The sequence below is a fragment of the Astatotilapia calliptera genome, chromosome 8 (genome assembly GCF_964374335.1).
Source record: "Astatotilapia calliptera chromosome 8, fAstCal68.1, whole genome shotgun sequence".
Taxonomy (NCBI): domain Eukaryota; kingdom Metazoa; phylum Chordata; class Actinopteri; order Cichliformes; family Cichlidae; genus Astatotilapia; species Astatotilapia calliptera.
Window position 1 is genome coordinate 22,113,502 of NC_137429.1, and position 15,077 is coordinate 22,128,578.

Consider the following 15,077-nt stretch of genomic DNA (forward strand, 5'->3'; position numbering starts at 1 on the left):
ATGCAGTACTAGTCCTTTTTTCCACATCCTCTTTACATTTTACAGTATTACTTTTATTGACTACAGATGGGGAAACACATTATTCAGTTTATTAATTGTGTTAAAAAAATAACAGTTTATCTGTTATTTTCTCATCAAGTCTTGTCGTTGTTTTTGCAAAATGTTTCTCTTGTCTTTTAATGTAGTCACAAGTTAGCGCTCCGGCTGGGCGTTGGGTCATGCTTCCGGAATCCAGACGAGTCAGTGGAAAACCTTAAGTGCAGCTGCAGTCTGTGAATACATTTCAAATGTCTGAATACGTTCTCGCTGTGGAATGACACCCACTCTGTGTTTTGCTGTCTGGGGCTTTTTACAAAATGTTGCTGTGACGTTTACAGCAAGGACAAATGCCTGTTGACATGATATTGTGTTATCTGTCATTCAAGAATTTGGGTTGCAAAAACAAGACTGGGGGAATAAAAAGTAGATATACTGTATCTCATTCTAGCTCTAATATTTGATGCAGAAAGAAGAGCATGCTTTGAAGAATACATAATGTTCATCAGCTTGTTACTTAGTATCAAACCTAACGATTCCTCTCGGTTTTGGAATAGACACGCAGCGTTAGCTCAGCAATCACGCAGTAAAGACTCTGACTTCTGCAGTGGCTGTAAAAGTAGGTTAGTGATTTTAAACAAACAAATCCTTGTTCCCACTCAGTTAAGTTGGTGCGGCATCATTGGCTGCAGGCTGGGGTGGTGTGGGTAGGCCCAGTTGGAATGGTAGATGGACTCCTTAGTGGAGTTTTTTTGTTGTTTGTTTTTTGGGGGGATTGTTTTTTCATCTTCAACACTTTGAACCACGAGAAGAATGTCGCACCACTAAGCTTTAAGGTGTAGGGAGCTTTTTCCCACATGCATGCTGCCCCCTGGTGATTGCATTTAATTTTTATTTGTCTATTTTTTGCATTTGGCAACTGATTGCAAGTTGTTGCAGCAGCCAGCTGGTTGCCCAGAGATGCATGTGTGCAACACTTTCAACCTCTGGGCGACCACTTTCCATCACTAGGCACAGACCAGCTGATTGGAGCCAACCTATTTACAAATTAATCACAGTTCATATCAGACTGACTGCAACCACACTCAAGCAGATTGGAGGTTTATATAATTGCCAATTAATTACTAAACATGGAGAGATTGCCAAAAACTGTGGGAGTAAGCCAGAGAACCCACACTAGACAGTGAAAATATGCAAACTCCACACAGAAAAGTCCCATTCTGGTTTTAAATTCAGGACCTTCTTGCCATGAGGCAACGATGCTAACCACCACACAGCTGTACTTCCCATTCCAGCTGGTTGTATCCAGAATACTTCAGTAGCTGCGTCAATGTTTGCAATGGAATTTGTGTTTTAGAGTTACTTCTTGGAATTTGAGTGTAAATAGTTAATGTGAATGTTCTGTTTAATTTGAATTTCTGTCGAAGCAGATGGCAACATATTTGCAACAGACAGGAACAGATTTGTGGTTTTCTCCAATTTCACATTATTATCACAAACAATTCCGTACTCGACCCCATTCATTAGCAAACTGATAGAAGACGAGATTGCAAGTTTATTGCACATGGTCTTAACAATTTTGGTGATACTGTGGTCGGCAACCACTGTTTTCTCCACTGTGACTGCAACGTTGAGCAATTTTATTATTACCTAGCCAACTGGAGGTAATAGAGCAACCAATGGATGCAACAATAAAATAATTTTTACTTTTTTTCTCTTAATTTAATTTGTTGTTAGGAAATGAAAGCCTTTTCTAGATCATGTATGTTAATGGTCAAATAGCTGTTAAGGTCTGTTTCGGTTTCCACCAGCTCCAAAGCTAATCGTCAAACCCGTCACTAAATTTGTGTGTCAACTGGTGCTATATAGGTACTTTACATCAGGCTTATTGCTTTCTTCGCATGGCTGATGAGAGCAGTGAAGCAAAATAGCCATACACCCAGAGAGGTGAGCTGAGAGATGCTACAACACTTAATAAACTTAATAAAGTGCAGAGCTATGTGTTAATTATCTGGGTTTGGTGAAAACCTGAAATATTCTCCAAAGCAGCTTTAGACTGGTATTTTCTTGCATAATGCTAATCGTGTTGCAGTGTGTCATTTATCCCACTTAACCATTGAAAGCTCTGAGCTTTTCAGCTCATTATACTAATTAGCAAATATTAGCAGTCTATCACTCTAAACTGAAATGGCAAGTATCTCTAACAAAGAGATGACTGAAAAGTAAAAAATCATACGTGTGTCAAGACTGTTCAGTGGATGGAAATAAAAAGAAAGCCAATGAACATAGAAGGTCATAAACGCTTCAAGTTCTTTGTGCTGTTGATGCCGTACCCTGCTTGTTCTGTCTCCTCTACAATGTTTTTCTTCTTGTCTTTCTTCTGCCCTTCCCCTCCTGCTGAACTTTGTGCTTTCGAGATATACACACAGTCTCTGAGTAATTTTCTGCAGGTCCACTCACTGCGAAATCTATCCAGTCAGCAGAAAAAGACATTACTGAGAATGATTAAAGATTTTTTATTCTTCAGGGCTACTCAAACCCATGGGGGACTTCAACCCACAAGTCACAGTGTGTTTAGCATCAGTGACTAGTAATGATACATAGTACCTCCCTTTGTGCTTTTAGCAATTTTGGAAACTCAAGGTTGCTACAAATAATCATACATATGCATAATGTTGCAGAAGATACGATGTTCCCAATACTGTATAATGCACAATAGCTTGGTCTAAGGGCTGAATGTAAACCTGAATGTAGCACGTATGATGTGACTCAGCTGCAGAGACAAAAGAAAGCAAGACCACCCGATTGTAAATTCAGCAATCTAACCTGAAACTATGCGTCTTAAAACTTTAGAAAAATAGATATTATCTAAATACATATTGTCACATTTGATCTTCTGTATTAACAAGGAAATTGAGTTTACTTCTACTGAAAATCAGATGGAATTGCACCACAAGTAATTTGGATGTTCAAATGCTTCATTCTAGCGTGTCTGAAGCGCTGCTCCCTGAGATCTCACTTTAGTTTGGACAAAGAGCTTAAATGTGTCTCTTACCCGACATTCTTCTTCTTCATTTCCTGTCCTTGCATCTAAAATTATTAGACAAACAATTCAAGAAAACCCCTACAGGTTCCCTACAGGACAACGTAAAAGCAACCATTGCTGCACTTGAGAGCAAAACTGCAAAAGCCACTGTGAAACGGCAGAGGCCCTGTAGCTGTATTTTCATTATAAACCTACACAAAACCTACATTAAACACCTTTTCCTCCATCTGATTTATCTGCAATATGTTCATCAGATCAGTACATTCAATGTTCTTTTAATGTCAAATTATACAGTGTTATGTAATTGGCTGCCACAGTATTTTTCATGTTAAGCTAAGCGTGCTTACTCTTTTTTTTAATGGATTACAGTGTTTTTCCAGGAGTGGTCTTAAATCTGGCAAAACAACTGAAAACTAGCTATTTAGCAACACAGATCTCCAGTCTCTGTAAAACAGAGAACTGCACAGTGACTAAACAGACTGTTTACTTGCTGCTTCAGTCTTCTAGTGGCCATGCTGGCTCAGACAGACCAAAGCAGGTCAGAAACTTGGCCTTGGAGTTGAACTAAATCACTGAACCACTGGCATGTTTTCTTGCACTTTGATATGAGCCAACAGGTTTTTCCCATTATCTCACTCCCACAGTGGAATTGACTGATAAAGCTCTTCATCTTTTCCTTGCTCTGTCCTTCCTTTTCTTTTGCTTCTTTGTTTCTCGGCTCTCAGATGGCTTACAACAAGACACATGGTTTTCATCTCATTAGTACAGAGAAAACGCTGTCACTCGGCTATGACAAGTTGCTATGACACAACTTCACACCGCCGTTGGGCGTCATCACTTAGTCGGCAATCTGTGGCCGGCCCTCACCTTTCTGAACTTTTGCTTTCTGAGTCCAGACCGCACACTGCTAAACTTCGGTGTTCAACTCAGGTCATTAAAATTAGATCAAGGGATTGTGGTGGGAATAAGACACCGTATAAAATGGTGTCATCAAGAATCAGAGAATGAAAAGGACCACTTCCTCTCCCAGCACTGTTTGGACAGGTGAGTGAAACTGCAAGCTAGGCCTCAATCCCACGACTGTAGCCACCTCAGACAATCACAACTGCTCCAAGGCAAACATGAGCCACAGTAGTCCAGAAGCACAGATAAGCAGCTAAAAACCAAACGTGGATGTCCTCAGATTCACCCTCGTGTTAAGTAAATACTCAAGAATGATCCCCACACTTCGTCACAAGTATTAGCTGCAAATTTCACCAGACTTTTTATTCTTTCTCCCCTCCTCTGTTGCTATAATGGAACAATTTGCACAAGAACCTGGCTGCTGCCTTTCCTTCAGGTTTGAACCCGTCTGCATGTGTATGTGGGACTCTTTCTGTTTGCGCTGCACTTTTTATTGAACTAAATGCTACAGTCTACCTCAGACCTTTTTTTTCTTCTTATTTTGGGAGAATTTTGTTTAGCTTGTAGGTCTTGTCCTCTTTCTCTGCTCAGTCAGCCTCCCAGGAATGTAAGCCTTGATGTGGGGGGAGCAAGTCATGTCATCAGAACTGCAAAAACACAGAGAAAACGCTTAGAAGAGGCTTTTTTCCCCAGTTGACCGGCGTTTGTAACCATTCTGAATTAAAGGATAAAACCACTAAGAGTTACATAATACATAGATATAATAGTGCAGAGGCGTTTTGGCTTCATTTGAGCAATCAATTGGTTTGTTTTTTTAGCATTTGCTCTTGATAAGGTTTTTGTATGAGTCAAAGAAGTTCTGATAAACCACGCTTGAAATTTCTGTGCAGTAGCTGTAAAATAAGTCTTGAGCTTTGTAAGTCAGACATGTCAGCGTTGCTCGTGGGCAGCTGTACTGACCTCTTGGATATATTAAATGAGCAGTGGAAGTATTATTTCCTACTTTAAACAAAAATTATATGAAACAAATACATCTAACAAAGCATTTAATGAAGGCTTAGAGTCTGGTTTGGCACGATAAAAAGTCTTGAATGACTGAGGCATGATGGGAAACTCCCTGGTATTCCCTGGCTCTATCCTCCCCAAATCCTGGCCAAATTCAATAATTACCCCTCTGCTTCCAAGCAATAACACAAAAACACCAGGGGTTAAAACCTCTTTGACATGCTATTGCAGGAAAATAACATTAGTCACAATTCATTTCCATTTCAAGCCAGGCCATGCAACTGGCGCTGTTTTCCAAAACACCCAACTCCTATAAGAAAGGCTAAGTTGGTTCCTGCAAGTTTAGCTATCCATGTAATACAAATACAAATACACATGACTATTATCAGCTTAAAGCATGAGAAACCTGCTTGCAAGGAATGGTTGATTCACCTTGTTGTGTCTAGAGGTCTCAGACAGCTATATGGACCATTAGTGTGCAAGGAACTCATTCAGCTAGAAAGTAGGATAACAGAGTGGATGTTTAGTCTGTTTCCCATTTTCTCCCATCACAAGGATATGAACTTCCACTTTAAGCATATGACATGCCTTTGTGTTTCGTCTCTTTCTTAGAGAACTGCATAGATGAATGCAGGTGAATAAGTTGAATTAAGATTGAAACAAACAAACAAACAAAACGTACTCATATCAGTACTGAAAATAACACTAAATAATTCCTGCTTCATCCTCTTCCAATTTTACCACCATCAGTTGGCTCATTTACACGTTGTTATCTCTCTGGCTTCTTCCCTAGCTGGTTACTTTATGCCCAAAACTCTCTCCCCTAATGATCGCTCTTAATAAAATCGCCCCACAGCACACATGGTGTCTGGCTAGAGGAAATGAAGGCAGCTCCACAGGGTATCATTTTATGATAGTTCACTTTTATGGAGGATCATCTAGGGAGACCGCGGTCTGTTTCCTCATCCTCAAGGGCCACGTTAATGATACAGGAGTTTGCTAAATCATACTCCCGTTCCTGCCACAAATGACTATTACACACATATTTTCGTTACAAAATAATCCATATTCATAACAAAATTAAGTTTTACATTTATCCCTCTGAGGATCACTAACAAATGGCGTATTAGATTAACTATTTCTTGCTAATGAGTATGATAGCATGTTTGTTATGTTTGGCAGCTCAGGAATGAAAGTCAAATTACTTTAATTAAATAAATTAAAACAGTACTTTTATTGCAAGTAAATGACACGCAGTAAAGGCACTGCTAACAGGTTGAGCAGTTGTGTTTTGCCTGGCATATATACAGCTTGTTCTTCATGTTGTGGAGCTAATGACTAGACCCCCTGTCATTTTTGGCTAACGAAGCTCTTATCCTCTTGTATGAGTACTCTAGCATATGAAGGTTAGAGTCTAACTGATACAGTAGATAACTTATGAAGTTGTTTTTTATGTTTTCATTTTCTTATTTTTATTTGAACTGCTACAATCACTTACTATGATATCAAGCAGAGTCATATTTCTCACATTTTTCTTGATATAACCTTTTTTTAAAATGTGCCATCCGTTTTCTAGATCTGGCAGTGTGAAGGATCACTGGAATGAAATCTATGAGTTTGTGAAGAACTTAGCAGAAAAATTTAAAAGGTAAGAGACACTTAATGAGCGTGTGTGAACAGACACAATTAAGCCAACAGATTTGCATAGATAAATGTGGTAATATAGGTGATATACACCGTATAGTGCAAGATCAACATTTGGAACCAACATTGTCAGTCTCCAAACAGCATGTTGCCTCGTATTCGACTTCCTGGAGCCCAGAGATATAAATTACTGAAGAGAAAAGCACATTTTACAGAGTAGTCACTCTGGTAAAGTGAAAAAATCTGTCCTTACAGCTACAGCTTGCCATATGCTAAGTCACTCAGTATCCGGGCTGATGATTCACTCAGTCTCCAGTAGTTGTGTCAGTGACTACAGGCAAAAATGTCTTTATGTATGTGAGCTGGCTTGGTTTGATGGACTGTCTTTAGTTTAAAGTTCTTTTCCTCCAAATGTCTCTAAGATCTCTCTCATCTCTCTAAGATGCAGATATTGCATCTATAATTTCAAAATTGAAATATCATTCTTAAAATATGGCATATATTTAAAAGCAAGAAGTTTCAATAAATAGCCAGTTGTCAGCCAGACTGAAAGGCTTTTTCCCCACACGGTTTGAAGGCCACAACACCTGGAGCTTTGTGGCCTAGTCATAGCAAAGAACAGCTCCTCCTCAAAGCTGTAGTTTTTTAACAACTATGCAAAAAGTTTTAAACAATCCAAATCTGTGCTAACTTACTGTCTCAAACAAGAAACACACATTCTTGCTTCAAATAATTGAAGTGTGAGTAATTCCTTTCACCAGTAAACAGAACTTTTCCACATCTGAAGATTCAGCAATGCAGCCTCAATATCAACATTTATGTCACTGTCACGCAACAAAGGGTTCAAATCCTGCACACTGGAACAACTTCATGTCACATGGCTTCTTTGTGTGCTCTAAACAAATAATCGATCTCAAGCTAGAAACACAGATTGCTGGAGTGAATCAGTTAAGTCGTTTGTCTCCAGCAAGATATCTGTTGAAGAAAAGAGAAGAAAGAAAAGTCATGAATACGAAGAGTTATTTTATGTTTTCTAGGAAAATTGTTATATTGTTTGTGTTTTATTGTTATTACTTAGAATAACTGTTTCTGATCAATCTCAGATGACATAGAAATGTTTGTATTGCTCACACATGGTGTTGTCCTTAGTGGACGAATACTAATATCTGTACTTCCTGGTCATTCTTTTGGGTGAACCGTTAATAATACGTGTGATGCTTTATTTGCTCTTTCTTTTTACCTTTTATAGTCCTATGCTGAGGATGTCTTTCATAACATTTTCCTCAAGAGCGTCCATCATTTTGAAACTGACGGAAAACAGGTGAATTAATTTCTCTTATATAACCTTACAATGAATACAACCTTTTAATGTCAGTATTTAGACACAGCTAACATTAGCTGAGTGTTTTCGTGTGCAAATTTTTGTAGCATGAAGTGATCTCACGCGACAGTAAACTTAATCCACTGCATCAGAATCAATGCAGATAAAACTGAAAATTGGCCCATGTCACTGTGGAACTGTCACAGAATAACATTTGTTGAATAAGAGACAAGAATGAGAATGAGAGCACTGATAATTGCTATTGTGTAAACAAGTTTCATTTCTAACAGAAGTGGCTATAGCTTAGAATAGAATAATCCTTAAGTAGTGAAAGTATTCAGATATTTTGCTGGTCAAGCCCCCAAATATGTCATTGTCAATAAATTCACAGCTCAAAGGAACACAACACATAAGAAGCAACGATTTTAATGCAGTTAAAAAAAATCTTAAATGCAAATATTGAATACATGTAAGCAAGATGGGATCCCCCAGAAGCTAATAGTAGTAAATTAAACTAATAAAGACAAAACTGAAAACAGGAGTGCTAGGAAGTCCCAAGTGAGTCAGTAATTAATAAGCAAAAATGTAAACAGCAACTGATGCAAAATACTGGTGCTCTGAGAATCCCCAGAGCACTATTTCCTTTGGCTTGGTGTGCAAGTGTCTTGTTGTGTTTTAAAAGTATTTTTGAGAAAAAGTTCTGAACCAGTTTTGTGTCTACACGTAACTTTTAAGCTGTATCTATAGGCACTTTGTTATTAGCATCTTATTATTTGTTCTCATTTCCTTAGTTGAATCTACAAGAAATTGGCAAAGATAACATAGTTTAGTGGATAAATAGAATATAAAATAGTATTTTTGCACCAAGAGTGGGATACCCACTAATCAGCTGAATCACCTTGGCATACTCTGCAGAGATATGCCAAGGTGATTCAGCTGATTGCTGGGAATCACATTGCTCTACATACATACAAAGGCATAGGTATGCCAAATTATACAAGAACTGGACTGAAAATTAGTGGCAACAGGTCTTTGTGGAATGATGAAATTTCAAATTTTTGGTGCAAATAATCACCCTACATATATATGAAGGAGGTCAGCTGAGAAGTATAACAATGAGCATCTAGAGCCATCCATAAAATATGGTGAATGATCTGTCATGGTTTGGGGCTGTATTTCAGTCAGTGGTAGGAATCTTGTAAAAATTGATGGAATTATGAATGCAGAAAAGTAGTTTCAGAGTTCAGTCCACCATGCAGTATCAGGAAAGCATCTGACTGGCAGCAGCTTCATTCTTCGGCTTGACAATGATCCCAAATGCACTGCCAATGGAGTAAAAGCATAACTGGATAGAAAAATACACAATGAAACACTGTCAGTCATGGATTGGCCTCCCCAGAGCCCAAACTTCAGCATTATTGAATGACACTGGAGAACTATTCCTGAATACTTAAAAAAATTATAAGAAAGCTTGAATATAAGAGTTGAGTTTGTGTTGAAGAATAATGGTGGTCATACCAAATATTGACTTTCAAGCTCATTAGAATTGTACAAACTCTGTATTTGCTTTATATATAATAACCAAAAAAGTTTAATCAGTACCGTAGGTTAGCTTCCAGAAATGCACAGGCAGGACAGGAATCCAATTGTGCTTTGTTACTTTCTGCAGAGTCGACATCACGAAGGGTTTGAACGCACTGAACAGAGAGGTTCCCGGTGGAGATACCTTCATGCACCTCGGATTACAGCTTGTGAGTGTGTGCTGTAATGTGTAACATTTTTACACTGCAAAATCAGTCTGTTAAGAACAGAGCTACTCAAGGCTCCTTCTATTACCTGTTTAAATCTGAAATGTGCTATGACTTTATTTAAAGGCAAATCAGCAGATAAGGAAAGAGAACTTTGGTAAGTATTAATAAACATAATTATCTCATTTTTTGGGCAACAATGGAGCACATGGTGAAGTTACAACACAGCGTATATGATTTGCAGGTACTGCCAGCGTGATTATTGCTCTGACTGATGGAGAGCTACATGAGCATCAGCTTAGAGATGCACAACATCAGGTAACAAATTCACACTAACACTGATTTTCCAGGGGACTCTGGTTAGAGCTCAGTAACAGGGCTAAACTGGAAGCAGAATTGCTCTCATTAGCTTCATGACTGACAGTTTTCTGGAGTTTGCTCAACTTTTTGCCTTTGTTGTTCAAACAGGCGAATGAAGCCAGATCTCTGGGAGCTATTGTGTACTGTGTTGGTGTCAAAGACTTCAACGAGACACAGGTAATTCAGATGTAACAAATTTGTGCAGTATATGGAAGTTTATTCCCTTTAATCCCCCAAATATAAGACATTTGATTAGAGAAAAAAGCAAAAATTCACCACAGGACATGTACTCTACCACATGTGCTCATTATTCTGGAAAAGAAGAAATCTTACAAATTGGGTAACCCATCATTTTCCCTGTGAACCAACTCCAGTGATTTTTAACTCTGATCTCTTCAAATGTTCTCTTACTGTACAGTTCTTTACCTCTAAAACATCTGAAATTGCTTCAAATGAGTATGAGTGCATTTGAGGCAGCTTTCCCCCTGTCATGGCCTCATCTTTCATTGTTGAAGTTTATTTAGCCTCCTTTGATTATTTAGTTTGTTAATCCTTCCTCTGTTCTCTTCTGTTTGTGTACCTCTGTCTGAACTTCTTTCCCACTGTAGCTGGCCACCATTGCAGACACCATTGAACATGTGTTTCCTGTGTTGGGAGGCTTCCACGCCCTGCGGGGTGTCATTGATTCGGTAAATAAATACTTTTCCTTGCAGAGAAACTAGCCCATACAGGCTCCGTTCAGACATCTGTATTTACATATTCAACACAAGATCCCTTTTCACTGCAATGTCATTTTAAACAGTTGTTTATTTGAAAGCAAAACCTGACTTTTGAAAACACTATTGTACAATTTCATAATGACTGAATATCTCTTTAAGATTTTAGATTTTATTTTCTCTCAGACCAGTTAATACAGTGCTCGACTTGTCTAGGTTTCAACTCTCTGCTCAGTATTCTGTCATGCAACACGCAGAACTGTAACTCTTTGTGTATATTGGCTGAAACACACACAGTCAGAGTTCAGTTCAAGCAGGGTAAGCTACTTCAACTTGCGTTCTCTCCTACAGCTAGCATGGTGGAAAAAAAGCTTTTTATCAGCTCACTGAGCAATATTTTGCTTTTTCAGTTTCGGATCTGTGACAATCACAGTGACAGTGTAGGATCAAGTGAATCAAGGACCAGTCGCGCAGGTTTGAGACTTGTTCACGAACATCTGGCAACCACCGGTCATGGGGGTCAAATTAGTATTCATCAACTGGTAGAGAGTGGTTGTTTGAGGTTTATGGCAGTCATTGGGAAAATGACTGATAAATCTCGAGTCACATGGTCTTGTTGACTGATCAGTGACCCCCATTTTCCCCTAGCAGCCTACCTGTCAGTTGGGAAAAATGTGTGTTCCTCAGCTGGTCGGCAGAAACATTCTTTGTGATTGCTTTGGTTGTTAGGATATTGTTGCGGTCTCCCGTGGTTTGCATGGAAGTGATGGACTTGTCTACAAACACTGGCCAGCTGCTCTCTGAGCTGAAGTGAAAATGTAAGAACTGCAATACAAACCGGAATTGGAGACCTTCATTGTGAAAGTTGTTTCTTTTGAAACATGTTGGCTGAAGCTCTGAGGCAAACCTCCATTTCTGTTTAATACCACTCAGCTAGTAGTTGGAAGTGTTTGCAGACAGACGTGAATCTACAGGCAAAGCTGTCACAAGGAGATTTTTGGTTTATTACCCTCTTCTTTCTCACCCACCAACAGCCAGCAACCTCCAGGAACGGCTGCCAATCAGTCTGGGAAAATGTAATTTTCCCTTGAAATCTGTGGCTGTATCACATCCAAATTTTAGGCAATGACATCACATGAGAAATCTCAATATACTCAGCTAAATCACAATTTTCTAAAGCCTAATATTCTCAGCTGCAGTCGTCCTTTCGGCGAATAATAAACAAAGGTAGGCTCATAGTCGTTAGCCAGTGACCAGATCATTTCCAGCTGAAATGATTGTCATTTGAACATTTAATCCGTTGTAGCTCCAAGAGTTTGATAATGGTCAAATAGCTAAAAACATTATCTTATGTAATTACCAAATCATTTTTCCTTGACCTTAATGGAATGCATTGTGTGTCTCACTGTTTTATTACGCAGAGTATATAAAAAAGAAAAAAACCCTGAAAAATATCTAAGGCTGGAATTTCTTTTAAAAGATTTTCACTTCCTATTTAAAGGATTGGTCATTTTTAAGTCTTGCTTTTATTAATGCTTTAAACATCTCTAATGTAAAAGTATTAAGATTGGAGAACATAACCATCGGAAAGTAAGTTACACTAGTCCCTTCACTTTGATAATTTAAGATAAAGTTGTCACAATGAGATGTGCAGTGTAGAGTCAGAGTCATAAAAGGCAGGATTCAGAACTCGGAGGATCCAACAGCTAAAAGCTTTAATTGCTAAAAGGTAGGATAAAAGGTATATCAATGTAAAATAAATCCATAAAGAGAACTGAAGATCTCAAAGGGTTGAAAAGAGGGGAATGAATCGCAAGCATTACAAATCATGTGACAAAAATCAAACAGGATTATTTATATGCACATGACTAACTGGGGATTGGAAACAGAATGGGGAACTAGAGGCTGATGGAGGTAATCAAGACATAAGATCTTTCAAAGCAGGAAATAACAGGAAATAACTAAAAGAGCACTAGTGCTTACATAAATACTTACACTTAGCAAGATCTCAGACAGGGGAACAAAGAGGAACCAACACAAAAACAGAGAAATGAGACAAAGGGTGCGAACTGCAACTGTCATAGATAAAAATCAAGACATTAACCACGACACATGATCGCAAAACTGAAACTCAGAACAAATCAGTCGTCAAGAAAAGACAGAAATTAGAGACTCAATAATAATATCACCAGGGAGAAAAACTCATCATTGTACTAAAATAATAAGGAAATCAAAACATGAAAGTATTCAGCTGTATTTGCAAAGCAGGGAGAGTTTTGAGTATTCTGGGAAGAGGTTTAACCCAAACTTGTTTTTTAGACACACACTGATAAGTATTATTAAGGATTATTTTACATCAGATGACTCCCAAATATACTCAAAACATATTAATTGAGCTCTTGGCTCATGAACAAGGCTAGTATCAAAATAAATGTGGAAAAATCACTGCTGTCTTTTCTCCCCCAGATCATCAAGAAATCCTGCATTGAAATTTTGGCAGCTGAGCCTTCCAGTGTTTGTGCAGGAGGTGAGGAGCTATAAAACTCACACATTCACAATTACAGCCTGAACTCGGTCCCTCCTGAGTCATCGACACATATGCCAGCAAACCATTGCTCCTTCCACTGTGTCATTTTCATTAGTGGGTGCCTGGTCTCGGCTTCTTTGAATTATGACAATCCCAGACTGAAAGAAATGACCATTTATGGCCATCCAGGTTACTTACAGGAAATCTGCTGGGATGGGGTAACACGGAGGGAATAATATTACAGTCTCATTAAATATTAGAGTCTCATTAAAAGGAGGGACCGTGAGACGGGGGGCAGGGGTGAGATTTCCTGCAGATATGATGTAAAGTAGACACCATTCTTTACTCTCCTGCCAAGAGAAAGATTATGACAGTTAAAGCAACAATAAATGGACATTAAAAGCCACAAATGAACAGATAAAAGCAGGGTTGGATTAAAAGTTTCTGGCAATAGCAGAAGGACTTTGACTGTTTTTCACATCTGCCTTTTATGAAGCAATGAATTACTTTCACCCATAAAGAGGGAAATTATTTAACTTCACACTGAATATTATACCATGGCCTGCTGCTAGAGCAAGCTGCCTCACAGATTTAACCTTATTATATACGTATACGGCTGATATATAACAGTAGTTTCAATTTTTGACAGGCAACATTGTAACTATTTAAGGTCCAGCAGAGACATTAGTTCTATTTATTTTATATTATTCATTTTTATTGTATTTTAAAGCAATGTAAGGAGACTAAGGCCCATGCTATTTTCTCTACATGACAATGGTGGAAAAATAAGCTCAGTTTCACTCAGGTCCACTACAGTCAAGATATTGTTATTTTCTCATCCACCTTATGACATGGATAAGATGGAGAAAACCCTTGTATTTGCAAAGGTGCATAAGTGCAAGCCAGGGAGGACATTAATAACAGGAGTTGTGGCACTGATTTAGTCAGAAACAGCAAGAAAAGCAGGAGCTGCAATAAGGGTGGGTTGCAAGGCAGCTTGCAGACGCGCAGCAACTGTGGAGAGGCTTAAATAGAACGACCTGTGTGAGACTGATAAGCTAAGCTGAGCTGAGCTGGAGGCTTCTTGGCTTTTCTGAAATAATACTACATCATTAGAGAGACATCACACCATGCTGGTGTGCAACTGTGCCACATTAAACAGGAAAGTGAGCTTTGTTTAGGATAAAGTAATAAAGTGTCAGATTTTTCTTAGCAAAGACTGTCTGCCAAGTGTCTAAAATGTAAAATTACCTTGTGTAACCAGAGTCTTTTCAAGTGGTGGTGAAAGGGAATGGGTTTCTCCATGCAAGAAACATCGACCAGGTGCTCTGCAGCTTCAAAATCAATGACACCATCACCATCAGTGAGTACACCTATGCTTTGTTTCCTTAATATAAATCAAGCTGAATTGTGACAGATGCATGTGTTATTAGTATACAGTTTCTATGAGGAAAAAGTAGAAACCCTCACAAAGAAACAAAATTCACTTTTCACTCGTGTATGTTGTCTGTACATGCTACATATATGCCACATAGCTCAGTTCTTTTTTCTTGTAGATGAAAAGCCAGCTGATGTAGAAGACACATTCTTATTGTGTCCAGCTCCTGTTATCGATGAAGTTGGAAAGTAAGTCCCTCTTCTTTATAACTTCATGATTTCATTTAGTTATGCAGATCCACTTTCATCACCCTTTCAAGCAAAAGTGCTCATACTTCAGTGCCGTCCATGTGCATCTTAGACCACATAAATATATTCGCATGTATATGTGCAC

The 15,077-nt window shown here is 38.5% G+C and overlaps 1 protein-coding gene across 1 annotated transcript in view; it reads left to right on the forward strand.

The window, feature by feature from the left end:
* antxr1c (ANTXR cell adhesion molecule 1c) overlaps positions 1–15,077 on the forward strand; it is a 36,102-nt gene that overhangs the window by 4,814 nt on the left and 16,211 nt on the right. The window contains exons 2-11 of the mRNA XM_026177156.2: positions 6,567–6,638; positions 7,884–7,955; positions 9,625–9,706; positions 9,830–9,860; positions 9,948–10,021; positions 10,172–10,240; positions 10,672–10,752; positions 13,246–13,306; positions 14,571–14,669; positions 14,863–14,932. Of these exons, the coding sequence (XP_026032941.2) occupies positions 6,567–6,638; positions 7,884–7,955; positions 9,625–9,706; positions 9,830–9,860; positions 9,948–10,021; positions 10,172–10,240; positions 10,672–10,752; positions 13,246–13,306; positions 14,571–14,669; positions 14,863–14,932 (711 nt within the window). The remainder of the gene's footprint in view (positions 1–6,566; positions 6,639–7,883; positions 7,956–9,624; positions 9,707–9,829; positions 9,861–9,947; positions 10,022–10,171; positions 10,241–10,671; positions 10,753–13,245; positions 13,307–14,570; positions 14,670–14,862; positions 14,933–15,077) is intronic.